Genomic DNA, 15,435 nt, shown 5'->3' with positions numbered 1-15,435 from the left:
ATCACAATCACAACAATCCCCTCCCGTCTCGGACCTGTCGGGTGCACGCCATGCCATGCCGGGGACAGAGGCGAGACTGGCTCAGCTGCCCGAGGTGCCATGCTGACTGTGGCCCACTCGTCCCGATGCATGCTCGACTGATGGATGCGATGCGCTGGCCATCTTCCAATCCGTCCCCATGCCATGTCGTGCGCAATGTGATGCAGAGCGCTCGACTGGAGAGGCCTTGGATCGCGAATCGAGGATCATTTTGCTAGTGGTCGATTACTGAGGCGTCTCTGTGGAGTTGGCAGCGATCATGGTCAGGCACCAACATGAAGGGAGCAAGCACAGGTCCCGTCATGCAGCAGAGTGGTGCAGTGCATCGAGTGCAGGTGCTCGCGCGCGAGAATCCACCACGCTCAGCCGGGCCCAAAGTCGATGACCAGGACGCCCGTATCTGTCGTAAGCTAAGTAAGTGTTCGTAGAGCCCATGTCACAACCACGCCTGGCACGACAGCAGCGAGGAGAGAAACCCGGCGCTGATGGATGGATGAGTGCCGGGTGGGGGAACGTAACGGTACCTAGTCCGTGCGTAACGCGTTGAGTGGAAGCTTTCTGCCGCTGCTGACCGCCCGAGGACCGCGGTGCACACGCCAGCCGGAATTCAGATTTTCCGTCGCGTTTTTGCCTTGGCCGTCTTTCTCGCTTTCCCTCACGTCAACTTTTTTTACACTCCATCCACCAACATGGAGGTGACAGCGCACACGGAGCCAACACGCGAGCTGGACCATGCCTTGCCCTCTGATGATGAGGATCTGTCCGAAGACCAAATTCAGGCCCTCCTGAAGCAGGCTGAAGTCAGATTGCGCGACAAAGCCACGTCCGCTCACCAGCTGCAGCCCTTTTCTGCATCCGCCTTCAAGCTGCCCAAGCTCGATGCGGGAGAGATCGCTTCTCCTTACCTATGCACCAACGGCGAAGTTGCCCGCATCAACTCAGCAAAATTGCTAGACTCCCAGCAACGTGACTTGGCCAATCAGAACATCAGAAAGGTCGAGGACCCGGTGGCAGTTCGGAAGAAGAAGATAGAGGTACGTTTTCACTCTTTCACTTGATTGCCTATGAGGAAAACATTCCCAAATTTTTCTCCCTTGAGCAGACCAAAGGGTCCGTCTTGGGCCCTTCCTGCACCACTGAGAGCTTTTAGTTCATAGTTACTCTGAGGCACCTTATACGCTACGTCTTTGATTACTCAATCTTGTTCGAATGACTTCTAACGAGCCCTGTAGGAACGCAAGGCCACTGCTGGCGACAAATGGTTCAACTTGCCCAAGACTGATCTGACTCCAGAGCTGAAGAGAGATCTACAGCTGCTGAAGATGCGCAATGTCCTTGACCCGCACAGACACTACAAAAAGGAAGACAGCAAAGATGTGCCCGAATATTCCCAGGTCGGTACCATTGTTGAAGGACCCACCGAATACTACAGCGCCCGCATTCAGAACAAGGACCGCAAGAGAACCTTTGTCGAAGAAGTCCTGTCCCAGGAAAAGGACAGTGGCAGGTTCAAGAGAAAGTATGACGAGATCCAGACCAACAAGACCAGCGGCAAGAAGGCCCACTACAAGGCTATGAAGGCCAAGCGCAAGTCGGGCAGGATTGGCAGGGGATGACATGTGACGAACGATTGGTCTCGTGTCGAATTGTTTCAGCCCTCCAACATGTGTTGCCATACCAACCTTGGTAATGAGCTTTCACGTCCCACTGGCTCGCTTGGGAGGATTTTCAGCCAGTGGCCATGCCTGCAAAGCGCAGCAACTTCGCCAACCTCATTGACGCTAGATACATGGGGAACACCCCGCGTCAGGGTCCCCGCCGTTGTCCGTCAGCATGAGGCCTTTGCTCCAATGAGGCACCATCCAAAGCCTCAAGGACTACGCCACGCCAGCGTCATACAAATCCGTTGCTCTATGCAGCGCCAAGGTCACATAGGACCTGCTTGACTAAGGCCTGGGCATCAAGTCAGCTAGACAATCAATCATCAACTTTGGGTCGACGTACCTGCATATCTTTGGCCGCCTCTCTACCAGCTTCCAACACCTCTTCGTGATTAGCCTTGCCCTTGCTCAAGTACTCATCCAGCTCTTGCTTGCTCATGTTCTGAATGGCCGCTTCGTCTCCACGTGTGCTAGCTTCCAGCACAGCCTTGTTGGTAACGAGACTGAACGCAAGCACCCTGATGCCACTGTGTCTTGCTACGACGATTTCGGGCACAGTCGACATGCCAACCACGTCTGCCCCAAAGGTTCGCAGCATGCGGCATTCAGCACGCGTTTCGTAGCTGTGCTTGCATTAGCTGTGCCTTTGCGGCATTTTCGCATCCCATCCACTGGTCTAGCCTTACCTTGGCCCGGAAACAAAGGCGTAGACTCCTTCATGCAGTCTTCTCTTCCCCTGGCCCAGCCCTAGCTTCTGCCACGCCTTGTGGACTCGCTGGCGAAGCTCGAGGTCGTAGGCATCCGACAGGGGCGGGAAGCGCACGCCAAACTCGTCTATATTGGGGCCACGCAGAGGATGGAAGCCCATCAACCCCGGCATGTTGAGGTGCTGAATCCCAGTCTTAGCAAGCTTTGACGCACACTTTCACTTCAAGCTTACATCGTTCAACAGGACGATATCGCCGACCTCGTAGTCGGGATTCAGGCCGCCAGCGGCGTTTGTGACTACGGAAATGGATCAGGGCGAGACTCTTGAGGGCTTCAAAACACAGGAATCCACGCACCAATCATAGTCTCGATGCCCAGTAGCTTGCAGACGCGCGTTGCAAAGGTAACGAGCTCCATTTCATGGCCCTCGTAAAAGTGGGCGCGGCCTACAAGCAGCATCACTGGCAGCTTCGCAGGGCCAATCAGCCCGAAGATGAGCTGTCCTGCATGGCCGACGACTGCGACGGTCAAATCGAATCAATACAGTCTTTCTTGCTTACGAGTGGGACCAGCCTCCGCAAAAATGCATCAATTGCATGAAGGGGGCCGTACGCTACGCACCAGTGCTTTGCGGAAAGTTGGGGACGCTGGAATACGGCGTGGAGAAGATGGGCTCGGCGTGGATCGTGTCGGCCAATCCGCCCAGGCCTGAGCCGCACACTATGGCAACTTTGGGACTGCGCAGCTCTGCGGGTACGTTGGACCGCAGGTACTCGGCCGTCTCGGAGGCGCGGTGGTAGACGCCGGGTGGAGCTGGGGCTGCGGCGGACATGGTCGTGATGCGGATGTTTCTGCGTAGTCAGTGAGGCTGTTATTTTTCAATCGGAATCGATTTTTGACAAAATCAAACGAGGGCAAAGAGTCTCGAGTGTGGGAGCAAGCCGAATTATGTAGACAGCTACAGCCAAGACGCCACTATGTGGTCCTGCGGAGGAGAAGAACGTCAAACTGTCGGAGGAGGCCGCTGGAATGTGGCTCGTGCGCGGGCGGTGAGTGGAAATTGATCCGCACGCCGACGCTCGACAACGCCTCCAGTGCGCTGCGTCCGACAATTCAACCGCCATGGCCGCTCCAACATATCTCAGGTCGCCGTTTGGCGCCCTGAAGAGGGTTAAGGTATCCAATCTCACTTGAGGCGCTCATGCACAGCGATCACTGACATCTGGTGCGCAGATTTCCCCTCCGAGAGCGCCATGCCGTCGTCAGTACAACACCATATTGGAATCGCTGCGGGTATCGGGCGTCAAGTGGGAGGAGGCGGCAAAGTATGCGACACCATGTCTTGGTCCTAGTTTCACTGCTAACGGTTTCGCAGACAGGAAGGCATCAAAGATCCACCAAGAATAGACCCGTAAGCTCGACCGCGCCGACTCGCCCTACACTCGTTGACACACTGCAGCATCGATGCGACGGAGGAGGAAAAGAAGAGTCTGGAGGTGATTCGCCCACCGCGCAACGTCGAAGCCATCTTCAAGACACCGCTCCGGCGACAAGCCACGTACGGCATCCCCGTCTGCGATCTACAGCTGCGCACTTACTCTGTCCGCAACATCGAGTTCTTCGCCGACTTCGCGCTGCGTGCGGCCTACTACCTTGGGCTTCCCGCCAAGGGCCCCGTCCCGCTGCCCAAGCTGATCGAGCGCTGGACGGTGCCGCGCTCCAACTTCATCTTCAAAAAGTCGCAGGAGAACTTTGAGCGCATCACCATCCGGCGCCTGATCCAGATCCAGGACGGAGACCCCGAGGTCGTCCAGATTTGGCTTTCGTACCTGCAGAAGCACCAGTACTACGGCGTCGGCATGAAGGCCAACATTTTCGAGTTTGAGAAGCTGGATGTCGCGACGGCCATGGACGAGGCGGTCGTCCAGGAGAAGAGCTTGGTCGAGGAGAGCATGAAGGGCTTCGGTCGCAGGAAGGATGCGCCCGAGAGTCTGGAGGAGGTCCTTGAGATGATGCACACCGAGCCTTTCAAGAGCGCGGCGCATGGTAATGCGCCCATGTCGAAGACTAGCAAGGAGATGGGCATGTAGATGGAGATGGAAACTGGACAATCTGTCGTCATTGACATCAGGCTTCCGTCTTTATTCTTCAACTGTAAGGAGATGAGAGATGCGCACTAAGAAAGCAGCATGTCGAGTCGACGATGGTGGTGCTACTGGTTGGCCTTTTGAAAAGAGATAGCATGTCTCTATGAATATAGCCTTCTTAGGTCTCATTCAGCGTAAGTTTGTTATGTCTGTGTCGTTTACCTGGTGTTTCGCTAATGACAGCTCCTTAGACGCGACTGTGGCAGCAGACGACTGCTCCCTAACTTCATCTGTACGAGCGAACGAATGCTCCCCATGTCGGGAAGTTTCAAAACTCACTGCTGCGCTGACGACTGCTCCCTAGCTTCATCTCCTCTCTATGAGCGAACGGATGCTCCCTGTGTGCGGACTTAGTGCTAGTTTCTCTCCATCTTTTCTCTTCATAGCAACCTTGCTAGTCGATGCCTGTTCGATATTGTCATACGGGTCGACGCTTGTTCGGTATTGTCTCGTATTGTTGACGTCTGTTCAAAGTTGTCTTATAGAGTCGAACCCTGTTCGACATTGTCATAGTGAAGCGGACAGACGGCGCGTCTAACGGCGTCTTTAGGTAGATAAGAGTCACCTCATTTCTCCACAGATACTAGCTGGTCAACGCCTGTTCGACAGTATCACGATCAAGTGTACGCACGGCCTCTGGCGGCGTCTGGAGGCACATAAGAGTCACCCTCTTGAACCCGACCTCACTCTCCATCACCTCATCTGTCCTTAACGATCTTGCTGCTTCCGTCGCCTCACATCTCCAGTGACCTGCTGGTCGACGTCTGTCCGGCGTTGTCACGGTGAAGCGGATAGACGGCGTCTGACGGCGTTTGGAGGCACACAAGAGCCACCCTCTTGAACGCTACCTTTCTTCGTCACCTCACCTCTCCACGACGACTTCAACACCTCTTCTTCAAGATCGCATCCAATGGCTCTCGCCTGAAAGAGATGTCCGCGCTGATCGAGAGACCCCGACTCTTCTACACTGACAGGTTCACTACGCAAGCCACCCACAGGCACGCCCTCTTCCCATACTTCGATGATGGAGACGTCATCATCCAGCTCCACGATGAAGAGAACATCTGGACGCTGCGGCTGCACCGAAGAGTACTCGAAGCAGACTCTCTGCCTTTGATACTGCTGCTCTCAGAGGAGGGCAACTACCAGGGTGGACCTGAAGGCCACGCCTTTCATCTGACTCTTGCTTCTCCAAGAGCTGAGGAGCCCATTCCCGCCCTGCGAATCCGTCGTCGCAAATCATCAAATACAAGCTACGATATTTGCATCGCGTACCGGAGCTTCTTCGCCAACCTCTACAACAGGCCTCTTCTGATATGCTCTTCGAACATACTTCGAGCCCAGTACCAGGCAGAAATCTTGGTATACATCTCAGAGCGATATGGCACCCTTCATAGGCTGCGGCCATATCTGGTCGAGCACTTTACCCGCTTTCACGTCGAGCTCTTCCGAAATATCGCCATCAACCCACCGCGCTGGCTCAACCTCGCCATGGCCCTGCAATACGAAATGATGTACAAGGAAGCGCTGGTCCATCTTATTGGAACCTACCCAAACCACGTGGTCTGGAGGTATGCGAAGGAGAACATCAGCCCTGAGCTGCTCCAAGTGATACGCACCAAGGGACAGGAGCTTCAGCACAAGATCGCGCTCTGCATCAACGAGCTCTTCACCATCACCCTGCTTGCACGACCCAAGCAGAGGGACGCCAATGGCACACCGCAGCCCATGACCCTCAACCCACAGAGCGTCGAGCGCTGGGCCGTCGTTCACCAGCACCGCGACTGGCTGGCTGCCAAGTTGCGGGAAATCAAGCATTACGAAACCAGGCGGGCTCCTCCAAGACCTTCGAACTCGCGCGGCGCGCTGCCTCCTCGGCCCCTTGAGCCCCTGCCCCCTGCTGGCTTCGGCATCCTCTTCCGCACCATCACCGGCGATGCTGACGGCTACCTACCGTGGAACCGTGTGCAACGGGACCTGTTCAAAGCATTTGATTACGTTGCGCATGAGAGATTTGCGGATTTGGAGCACGATTTGAGGTCGCTGAAGAGCCAGGCTAAGCAGGTCATTACTCGGATGGGTCTGGCGAAAAAGAATTTGGTCGTCGACGAACAGGCAGTCAGGACCTTGACCTATCTTGTCTGTGCGGAGGTGGACGACAAGGATTATGTTTGGAAGAAGATGAAGGAGCAGATGGAAGAGTGAAGGGCAAGTTTGCAATGGCGTGGCATGGATGCATGCGAATATGCTGGTTCAGTCTTGGTTGGTCAGGGGATGGTCATCAGGGAGCCGGAAGTTTTGGCTCCGCTGTTGCTTCTGGTTTTTCCCTTTTTCTTTTTTCCTTTCCCATTTCTCCCCTTTGCTCATTTTGGACTTCAAAGCAGTCATGATTGGGCAATACCTGCTGGTGAGTTTGGCTTTCTTTAGGAGCCTGCTTGATTGCTGCCACGGTTGACCATGGCACTTACACCGAAGGCACATCTAGCTGGAAAAAAAAAAACTTACAATACATCTGGTTGAGCTCATCAAGCTTCTATTTTCTACTGCAGCTCCGTGTGCGAGCTTTCATCCGACCATGCGGCAGCGCCTGTGGAGCAGTCATTTGTTGCATTGATACCCGGGGCCGAGGCCGAATGCCCCTTCTTCGAACGCAACTCCTTCACCTCACACTTGCCCCAACCCATCCACTATTAAAGCCATCCCCCTGACCCGCACGCTTTCACTCCTCTTTCCTTGACATCTCCATTTCAATGATTCTTCCATTCCTGCTTCAACTCAGGTTCTTCCTTTACACGTCTACGCTCTACGCCGGATTATCACCGTCTTTCGTATCTTCAACTCGGATTTACTCCCTCGGATTGATTCGCAGCTCACCAAGCTCCTCAACTCTCGAAAGACCGCTCCATCCAGCCCCATCGATCGCTGTCTCTGGTCGACTCTTGTCAGCCTCCCTACTTCGATCTTACACTTCGACCCGCACGTGGCTCTCTCTAGAGTCATGGTAGATTTTTCGGGTTTCTATGACGTATATCCGATTCCGCGTCTCCCCCATTACCTGCCGTTGGAGTCGGCAATCTATGGACCCGGAATGGAATTTGTGCCCGCGACTGAGGCAGGCTGGGCAATTTCGGATCATGAGAACTCAGACAAGCTTAATCTCGAGGAAACTACAAGGGACACTGCGGGTGAGCTCAAGGCTCTAAATAGGTGCATGTCCCTGTTTTAGTACTGACTTGAGGCAGCCTATGTTCATTACTTCAGATACAATGCGTTGCCACCAAGTTCAGTAAGAGCCACCGCAAAACCTCGTCTTGGCCAACTCTCGCGGGATTTGGAGTCGCACGAGAGACGGTGCGCAGGTATCGCTCAGAGACTGCAAAATGAGGTGTGGGGCTTGCCTGCCGAGGACATGGCTATCGAGAATTGGCCTTTTCTTCCCAAGTTCGTACTGGCTCTTGTGACCTTTGACGACAGATTGGCGCTTTTGCAAAACCTTATGTGTGACTTCATAGCCACTGCCGATACCCCGACCACAGGAACACTTCACGAGAAAATCATCCGGAAGGAACGTCAGCGCTATATTGAGAAACGTTTCGAGAAGTACAAGCAGCAAGCCGAGGTGACTTTGAGCAATTGCGTCCGAAAGCTGGAAGCAACCAGCGGCGCGGCGAGTCCAAGTGATCTTCGCACCCCAAGAGAGGAACAATCGAAGAAGAGGGAGCGCGAAAGGATCCAGAAGCGCCTTGAGTGTGTAAGTGTGCTGGAACTCCCCCAGTCCCAGCGAATCGACGAAAAAACTTTGGAAGCCCCTCTGCGTGGTGGGACTCCGGTTCGAGCTCAATATTACCGACAGCTGAACTTCATCCAAAGGATGGCTATGTGGGCTAGGAATTTTGACTTCGATGTCGCTGCATCGATCTACTGGGCTTGTAAGGTTTCCAGGAGTACCGTTCCAAGCTAGCTTTCGCTGACATGCAAGCAGTTCATCCCACAATCGCTATCGAGCGCAACTATTATGATAAAGGCATGGGCGGTGAGTCATTCAAATCATGCTCAATTACCACCTGTTCTGACTTTGATACAGCTGTTATGACCCAGAGATTCTGTGTTGCATGCGATCGGATTTGGTTCCTTTTTGTCGAGCCCCATCTCGCAAAAGACATGTTTCGCCGCGAGAACGGTTCCAAAGGCAATGCCATTCCACCGCAAAAGGCCGCAAAGGCCAACGAGATCCACCAAGTTATCAATAAGGTACATGCGCAGATCTTTGGAGCTTCTGAAATCCTGAAATCCTCCATTGAGGCCGTCATCGTCCCCCAGCTTACGCCGCTCTGCACTGCGAAGAAGAAACGCGCCAGATGTACATCACCAACTCCGGAAGTCCTGTCTGCTGTGGCAAAAGAGCGGAAAGCCAATTGAATCCTCTGCAGTCGCAGTGCCTTATGGACATCTTTGCTCAAGTCGGTCTTGGTCTTGTTTTCGTTCTTCTTTTCAATGCGTCTTTTGTCAAGCTCAGATTGAAGTCCTTCTCATGTAACTTTCTCTTTTCAGATTACTTTCATTTTCAGTGGTTGGTCGAGAACTTTTCCTTTGGATCAACCGACACACCGAGCTTGGGTTGGTACTATAGCTTTTGCAACGATAAGGGCTGGGACGAATTCTACTTACGGGTGAATTCACGAAAAAGACTCTATCTCTATATCCAAATTTTTTCCAGTCCAGAACAGTCCAGCTCTTGAAAGGTGGTGCAACAACGACTGCTTCCCGCGCCTTGAATTGGAGAAGGCTAAGAGGGACTTCAATTGAGAATCTTGCACTTGGAGGTCCAGAAAGTAGGTCTGCAGCTGAGCCTGTTACACTCATAAAATCAGCCTAACGCTAGAAGGCCGTCAGTGAGCAAACGGAGGCATATTGATGCATCAGGAGTTTTCGATGACTGCTGAGTATGTAGGTTCTGGCACCACGGTTGGATACTAATTGTTGATTTTCGTATCTTCTCACTTTTCTAGCCGATTTCGAGTACTTCAGTGGCACCGAAGCAGCTCGGGACGAGGGCAGGGCACATTCGACATCAGCAAATAGACATATAAAGACCGGCAAGACAGGTCGATTGTGTAAAACTCTGCCAGTGTATAAGCGTCGCCTTGGCCGAAGCCACAAGAGCGGAGAAAAAGCCGGTAAGTCGGCAAACAGACAGACACGAGTGCCTTCAGAAACCCATCCGCAAAACCCAATCCCAACCAACTCCACCCCGATCAACGAGAAGACCCACCGCCCTGAACAAACCCAGCCCGCACGCTTTTTCAGTGTGACGCCGTCCACCGAAATCATCCCTATGAAACCACCAAAACCACCGCCCTTGATGTCCCCGAAAACGTTGTCGAACCCATTAATCATTCCAATCAGAAAGTCCAACACAAGGAAAAGTCCGAACGACAAAACTCCCTCTCTGCCCAATCCACCCCGATGAACCACCCAAACCACCGCCCTCGTCCCCATCCCGCAGGATTGATTGATTAATGCAAAAAGCCCCTCGACCACAAAAGGGGTTGCGTCCACGTTGAGCCCATGAACGCGGCCGGCCGCACCAACGAACACGCATCGCTCCACTCGCCCGCGCCTCCCCAACCTCATCCTCCCCATCGCCCATGCATCAAGCCGGTCGCTTCCAGCCATCAAAATCGTCACACACCGGCACATTCACCCCAAGACCGCCATATCGCGCCTTCTCCAGCCTACTGCTCGCTCCCCAACCGCCCGCTTGTGTTGTGAAGTCGGCCCGCATATGAGGTTTAGGCATGGCTGCCACTGCCTCGAGCATTCTCCGACTTACGCGACGATTGGGTGGGGAGGGGCGAGAGATGCCGGGAAGGGGGCACTTTGGACTCGGGAAAGGATATGAATGGGCCGGATGAGACGGGCAAGACGGACAGAAACGACGAGAAAGAGGGGGGCTGAGGGGTGGATGAAGTCGGGGAAGCGAAGGGAAAGAAGAGGGAAATGGCAGTCTTCTAGCCTCAATACGCGTGATTGAAAGAAAAGCAAAGAGCGCCGATTTGCACCACCCGGCCCATGATGAGAGAGGGCGTACGGTACGACTAGGTCGGCATCGCCTAGCGCAGGTCGTTGATGAATGAGGATGACCAGGTGTCCGAGCAACACAGCGCGTCTTGCCCCCGCGAGTGTCGTCCGGATGGGATAGCTCACCACTTGCCCCACAGCAATGTGCCGGTGGCCCGCTGGCAAGTGGACGCTGCCGGACCCTCCTTGTTGGTAAAGGATGCGAACAGAGCCGGCAACACGTCCGTCCGCACGCCGCCGGAGCGAGCTGGGTCAAAGGAAAAAGAGGGTGTGTCGAGTCGAGAATAAAAAGCCGAAAAGAGAGAACCGAAGACGAAGAAGCAGCAAATGACTGTCATGAAAGGGCACCTGGTCTGGTATCAGCACTAATCCTTTGGGAGTGAAGTGGATGGGCAGCTTACCTCGCGAGATTGGCCGAGGTGTTGCCCTGGCTGAGATTCCGGGAGTTGAGTTGCATAGCACTGCGAAGACTGAGAGTCGCAGCTGCAGTTTCGCTAGAGTGGAGCAAGCTAGCATCCGCGTTAAACCAGGTACAGGACCTGCAACTGAGACAACATGTCGGAATCAAAGCGAGAAAGGTTGTTCGATGGGGGCATCACCACCGCCCGTAGGCGGGGTGAGCCGGCGGCCGCCCGGTGTCCCCGTTGATGAGATAGTCGATGGCGGCACACACGACGATGACGATTCGCAGTCCTGGAATCCAGAGGATGTCCATGGCCATGGTCGTGATGGGCGAGCTGAGCGAATCGAAGATGCAGACATGCAGCCAGTGAATCGTGTCGTGCAAGGTGAGGAAGGCGAGGGCGGCGAGAGACAACTGCATGCTTGGCTGAAAGTATTCGTAGATGGGGACGAAGCAGTGGGCCGACAGCTTGAAGATGAAAAAGCTGTACTCGCGCTGGGGGGTCGGAGGCAGGTCGAGCAAGCTGTCACCGTATCGCAGCAGGCATTCGATGAGGACACGAGAAAAGGCCATGAACGTGAGCTTGGAAAGCCTTTCTTGGCGGCGCACGTGCTCGGAGCGATCGTCCGTCTGTCCTGTGGTGGTCAGGGTCGTGTTGCTGCCGAAAATGCGCTGGGCCACCCTGTCGACAAGCTGGGACACCAGTGCCTGGACGAGCGCCGGGAAGGCCACACGAGACACAAACCAGGCTGGCCGGATCCATTTCTCCACGCTGTACCAGAAGACGCCGGCGCAGGCCAAACAGCTGAAAACAGTGAAAACGAAGACGGCCTTGGAAACGTCGTTGAAAATAGGCGAGAAGGTTGCGGTGAGGTCAAATGCCGTCTCCGAGATCTTCGCCAACAGCCCAAACATCAGTCCAAGTCCCAGTTGGAACTTCATGGTCGGACTGAGAGGCTCCTCAGTGGGGAAGCACTGAGTGTTGTTGGTCTGAAGGATCTCGAGGTAGTCGGCGTAGGTAGAGACCGGCTCCATGCTCCGAGGGACCGCTATGGGAGCTGGAAGGTCTTCGCTGCTGGGGCTGAACGCCTTGTGGAGGTGCGAGGTCCCGGCGAAGAGGAGCAGGAGGCCGCCCGTGGCGATTGCCGCAGGAACAGAATAGGTGGGACAGCGGCCGAGGGGCATGGTGGTGAATGCAACAAGAATTGTTGCTTGGGCTGCAAAGAGAGAACGCAAGATCAATCCAAAGACGAAGTGGAGGGGGAAAGAGGTGGTGATTGTTTTGGATGTGATCTAGCGGTGGTTGAAAAGGTTTGGCGGTTGTGCGCAGGGCAGAGGGTTAAAAGCCAACTCTCAGCGGCCTGTGCACGGGCTCGTGGGGGTCCGCAGGACGTTAAGTAGGGTTGACGATGTGAAGTGAACCTAAGTCAAATGATGGTAAAGCTCGAAAGGTCCGGGCACTGCGCAGAATCAAAGCTTCTCACAAGTTATCGGACCTGAACTGCCAGTCCTTGGCACAAGTGTACTGCAATTGACGCAGTGAAATCGATTGCTCGACGCTGAGCTACCTTTTCTATTTTTCCACCGCCTTTACTTCTTCTGCTGGGCTCCAGTGTCCTAAGCCTATCGGTCAGCCTGCCCACGCACGCAAAGTTTCAACCGCCTGAGGGCAAAATGCAAGACTTACCAGATACACCTGATAGAAGTCCATCTTGACGCGTCCGTCCTCCTTGACAAGATGAGCCCTGGCTGCCCAGTCGATATCGGCCTCACCACCCGCCTTGAGCATATATCCGACCGTTCCGTGAAGCATCACCTCGTCTGCGTTGTTGCCCGCGGGGAAAATCTTGAGAGGAAAGTGGCGCCTGATGGAAACTCTCTCCCAAAGACCTTTGCGCAACTGCAAGATCTCTGCAACGGAATATATTAGTTGGGAGTTCTTCGTTATACAAATTCGCAATGGCCGCGAAGAAGGAAAGATCAAGATGTCTTATTGGACGAAGTGATATGCTTTGTTTTGAAAATTAGACAAAGATGGTGCCCGCAGACAACATTTGCTCAAACAATTGACAAAGAAAGAGGGTTTTTTAGGAGGGTTTGAGGGGAAAAGATCACCGCCATCACAAGCGGAAAATCCCAGGAATCCAAGTGGTATGGCTTGAGGCGATCCACGAGTTGGACATATGCGATAGGTAAATTGGACTACTGGAAGCTTCTCTCCATGGAAGAGTCCCAGAACTGACAAATGGAAAACGCAAACAATCAAGCAGAGAGAGATAATGGAGATGATGGTACTTACCCTCTTTTCCAACGGCCTTTCGGCTCGCCATTATGAGCGTCGCGCCATCCGTGAAGTTCTTGACATACTCGTCGTGCACATCCGGCGTGTCCGAGACAGCATAGAAGTCCTCGAAAAACTTCTTGAAGTCGGGGTCGAATTGCAGACCCGGGGGGTATTCAGAAGCATAGCTGTGGGTTGCCATCGTGGCCGCGAATGTACAAATGTCTGACGAAGCAGAGAAACTCGAAAGTGGATGCACAAAACAAGCCTCGACTCGTTCTGGACGGGAAAGAGAGAATTGAAGCACCGCGTTGTATGTACACAAGTGAGGTGTGATGAAGAGGTACAGATGCTTAGGAAGCAACGACGTTGCGTTTGGCTCGCGATCTGCGGCAGGGGTGTTAGTTCCACGTCACGATCCGATAATGCCGGAAGTGGGTGGTCCCTCTTCCGATCGATGTACCGCTCCAACTTTCAGCATCATTATTGCCAATGAACTCCCAGAATAGACAATCATGGGAATTGGCTATGGAGTTTTGTGAAACTTTTGACATACAGAAACCCCAATCCTTTGCCACCCCCAAGCCCCTTTTTTGGCGAAGAACCAAAACGATCAGACTGGGAGCGGTTGAGTTCCAACACATACATCTATCCGCTCCCGTACCTGCAAGACCTCAATGGGTATCTTTGGAAGACTTCTCTTCTTCCAACTTTGCTTTCAAGTGTCCCTAATGCTGTCTGCTGTTTCCGCATCCTGCTCCACGCACTCCCTCGTACTTGATACCTCCTTGCTTAGCTCTGACAGATCCGGCAATTTCTTCTTGAGCGTATCTTCCTTCGCTGATCCCTTCAAAGTCGCACGAATCTTCTGAAAAGCACTCAAGAGTGAAGAAAGCGCTCAGACGATCAAAGCTTTCGATTCACTTTCGCGCCAAGGGCTAGCGCAAGAGGCACCACGTGGGCGCAAAGCAAGGTCAGACTTCCTAGCGACTGGTCATTGGTGAAAACCACCAGATGAATCGTAGACTAGAGAGCGCTGGAAAGAAGCAGGAAAACAAATACGAGTCTCCAAGCGTCAGAGAGGAAGAAGTAGAGGAAGAGGTGAATGAAAGCCAGGAGGAACTCCTCTATGAGGGAACCAAGTGGCGCGTAAGAGTCCGTACCAAATTGTTTCGCGGCGACCAAGATAGGGCTAGCGAGGACCCAGTTGCTCCTGATCAGCCGCAGACCCTTTCGAAAAACTTCAGCGAATTGCGAGATGACGTTTTGAATCGAAGCCCATTGCAGAAGAGCTACCAACGAGGCCAGGATTGGAATCGTCATTTCCCATGAGAGAACCAAAGCTGCTATCATTGTCTCCTTCTTGGGATCGTCGAGGAAGTTCTCAGCCGCCTCCAGCCATGTCGACAAAAGCTGAAGATAGAGGATAATCGTGAAGACAGGCATCCAGGTGTCGCGCATGAACCTCGCCCACGAGAAAATGATCGGTCCCGAAACAGTGTATAGCCAGATGATGATCGCGTCGGCGAAGCCAATCTTGGGAAGGTTTTCGGGAGTTTGATGTCCGGGAGAAGACGCGAGGGTCTGGTAGTCGAGGAGCTTCAAGACGATTATCTGGACCATGAGAAAGAAGCAGAGCTTGGCGGGGAAACGCCGCTCGCCGTGGATTGTGGCTGCGATCAGGACCAGACCGGCCCACACCGTGTTTCCGGGCGCCGTGCATAGCATTCTCGCGCAAATGTCGGCCAAGATCAGCAAGACGAAGCCAGCGCACGGGATGGTTCCAGATATCATGCCTTTGACAGTCTTGCTGGAGGTTTCCAGCGCCTGGTGGATGACGTCGGCCAATGGAATGCATGGTGGAACGTCAAAGCCTTCGCGCGCCATTTTAACGATGGAGAAGACGTGAGAGACGAATTTGTGTGGCGATGTCCAAGGCGCAAAGTCTGGTGGAGAAAAGTCAGCAGGAACAAAGGAGATCACAGTGATCTGTGTCCCAGGGTCAGCGAAAACATCAAAAAGGCAAGTAACGAAACCATACCACACCAAAGCGCTGGCAAGCCGTCGCAGATGGGAGAGGGGAGCGGCAACGGCAGCGAGCCGCAGACGAGGAAG

General features: G+C 53.8%; 9 protein-coding genes across 9 annotated transcripts; 6 read left to right on the top strand and 3 right to left on the bottom strand.

Annotated features, from left to right (window-relative positions):
- The first annotated feature begins 716 nt into the window (after nucleotides 1-716).
- IWZ02DRAFT_452843 (Fcf2 pre-rRNA processing-domain-containing protein) lies at nucleotides 717-2,065 on the top strand. The gene is made up of 2 exons (XM_066767625.1): nucleotides 717-1,073; nucleotides 1,272-2,065. The coding sequence occupies exons 1-2, from the start codon at nucleotides 729-731 to the stop codon at nucleotides 1,653-1,655; spliced, it is 729 nt and encodes a 242-aa protein (XP_066622468.1). The 5' UTR covers nucleotides 717-728; the 3' UTR covers nucleotides 1,656-2,065.
- Nucleotides 1,951-3,240, bottom strand: IWZ02DRAFT_469896 (purine nucleoside phosphorylase-like protein; the record flags this gene model as incomplete). Its single annotated transcript, XM_066768758.1, has 6 exons — nucleotides 1,951-1,992; nucleotides 2,044-2,323; nucleotides 2,387-2,589; nucleotides 2,641-2,705; nucleotides 2,765-2,926; nucleotides 3,030-3,240. The coding sequence occupies 6 exons, from the start codon at nucleotides 3,238-3,240 to the stop codon at nucleotides 1,951-1,953; spliced, it is 963 nt and encodes a 320-aa protein (XP_066622467.1).
- A 129-nt stretch (nucleotides 3,241-3,369) lies between these two features.
- Nucleotides 3,370-4,658, top strand: IWZ02DRAFT_279134 (mitochondrial 37S ribosomal protein uS10m). Its single transcript, XM_066763615.1, has 4 exons — nucleotides 3,370-3,584; nucleotides 3,642-3,733; nucleotides 3,784-3,819; nucleotides 3,868-4,658. The coding sequence occupies exons 1-4, from the start codon at nucleotides 3,531-3,533 to the stop codon at nucleotides 4,496-4,498; spliced, it is 813 nt and encodes a 270-aa protein (XP_066622466.1). The 5' UTR covers nucleotides 3,370-3,530; the 3' UTR covers nucleotides 4,499-4,658.
- Nucleotides 4,557-5,289, top strand: IWZ02DRAFT_279173 (uncharacterized protein). The gene is made up of 3 exons (XM_066763616.1): nucleotides 4,557-4,689; nucleotides 4,747-4,787; nucleotides 4,860-5,289. The coding sequence occupies exons 1-3, from the start codon at nucleotides 4,659-4,661 to the stop codon at nucleotides 5,091-5,093; spliced, it is 306 nt and encodes a 101-aa protein (XP_066622465.1). The 5' UTR covers nucleotides 4,557-4,658; the 3' UTR covers nucleotides 5,094-5,289.
- Nucleotides 5,035-7,077, top strand: IWZ02DRAFT_278967 (uncharacterized protein). Its single transcript, XM_066763613.1, has one exon. It carries the CDS (start codon nucleotides 5,486-5,488, stop codon nucleotides 6,758-6,760), a length of 1,275 nt encoding a protein of 424 aa, XP_066622464.1. The 5' UTR covers nucleotides 5,035-5,485; the 3' UTR covers nucleotides 6,761-7,077.
- Nucleotides 7,078-7,553: 476 nt separating this feature from the next.
- Nucleotides 7,554-9,022, top strand: IWZ02DRAFT_520023 (uncharacterized protein; the record flags this gene model as incomplete). Its single annotated transcript, XM_066770754.1, has 4 exons — nucleotides 7,554-7,740; nucleotides 7,798-8,484; nucleotides 8,538-8,588; nucleotides 8,640-9,022. 4 exons carry the CDS (start codon nucleotides 7,554-7,556, stop codon nucleotides 8,972-8,974), a joined length of 1,260 nt encoding a protein of 419 aa, XP_066622463.1. The 3' UTR covers nucleotides 8,975-9,022.
- Nucleotides 9,023-11,024: 2,002 nt separating this feature from the next.
- On the top strand, nucleotides 11,025-12,440 carry IWZ02DRAFT_482269 (uncharacterized protein; the record flags this gene model as incomplete). The annotated part of the gene is made up of 1 exon (XM_066769144.1): nucleotides 11,025-12,440. One exon carries the CDS (start codon nucleotides 11,025-11,027, stop codon nucleotides 12,438-12,440), a length of 1,416 nt encoding a protein of 471 aa, XP_066622462.1.
- On the bottom strand, nucleotides 12,300-13,690 carry IWZ02DRAFT_452826 (uncharacterized protein). Its single transcript, XM_066767624.1, has 3 exons — nucleotides 13,339-13,690; nucleotides 12,727-12,950; nucleotides 12,300-12,656 (listed from the first exon to the last, which is right to left on the bottom strand). Exons 1-3 carry the CDS (start codon nucleotides 13,520-13,522, stop codon nucleotides 12,630-12,632), a joined length of 435 nt encoding a protein of 144 aa, XP_066622461.1. The 5' UTR covers nucleotides 13,523-13,690; the 3' UTR covers nucleotides 12,300-12,629.
- A 509-nt stretch (nucleotides 13,691-14,199) lies between these two features.
- Nucleotides 14,200-15,392, bottom strand: IWZ02DRAFT_278552 (uncharacterized protein). The gene has a single exon (XM_066763608.1). It carries the CDS (start codon nucleotides 15,205-15,207, stop codon nucleotides 14,347-14,349), a length of 861 nt encoding a protein of 286 aa, XP_066622460.1. The 5' UTR covers nucleotides 15,208-15,392; the 3' UTR covers nucleotides 14,200-14,346.
- Nucleotides 15,393-15,435: the final 43 nt, after the last annotated feature.

This window comes from Phyllosticta citriasiana, assembly GCF_038021145.1.
Source record: "Phyllosticta citriasiana strain CBS 120426 chromosome Unknown IWZ02scaffold_7, whole genome shotgun sequence".
Taxonomy (NCBI): domain Eukaryota; kingdom Fungi; phylum Ascomycota; class Dothideomycetes; order Botryosphaeriales; family Phyllostictaceae; genus Phyllosticta; species Phyllosticta citriasiana.
This window is presented reverse-complemented; position numbering and strand designations above follow the sequence as displayed.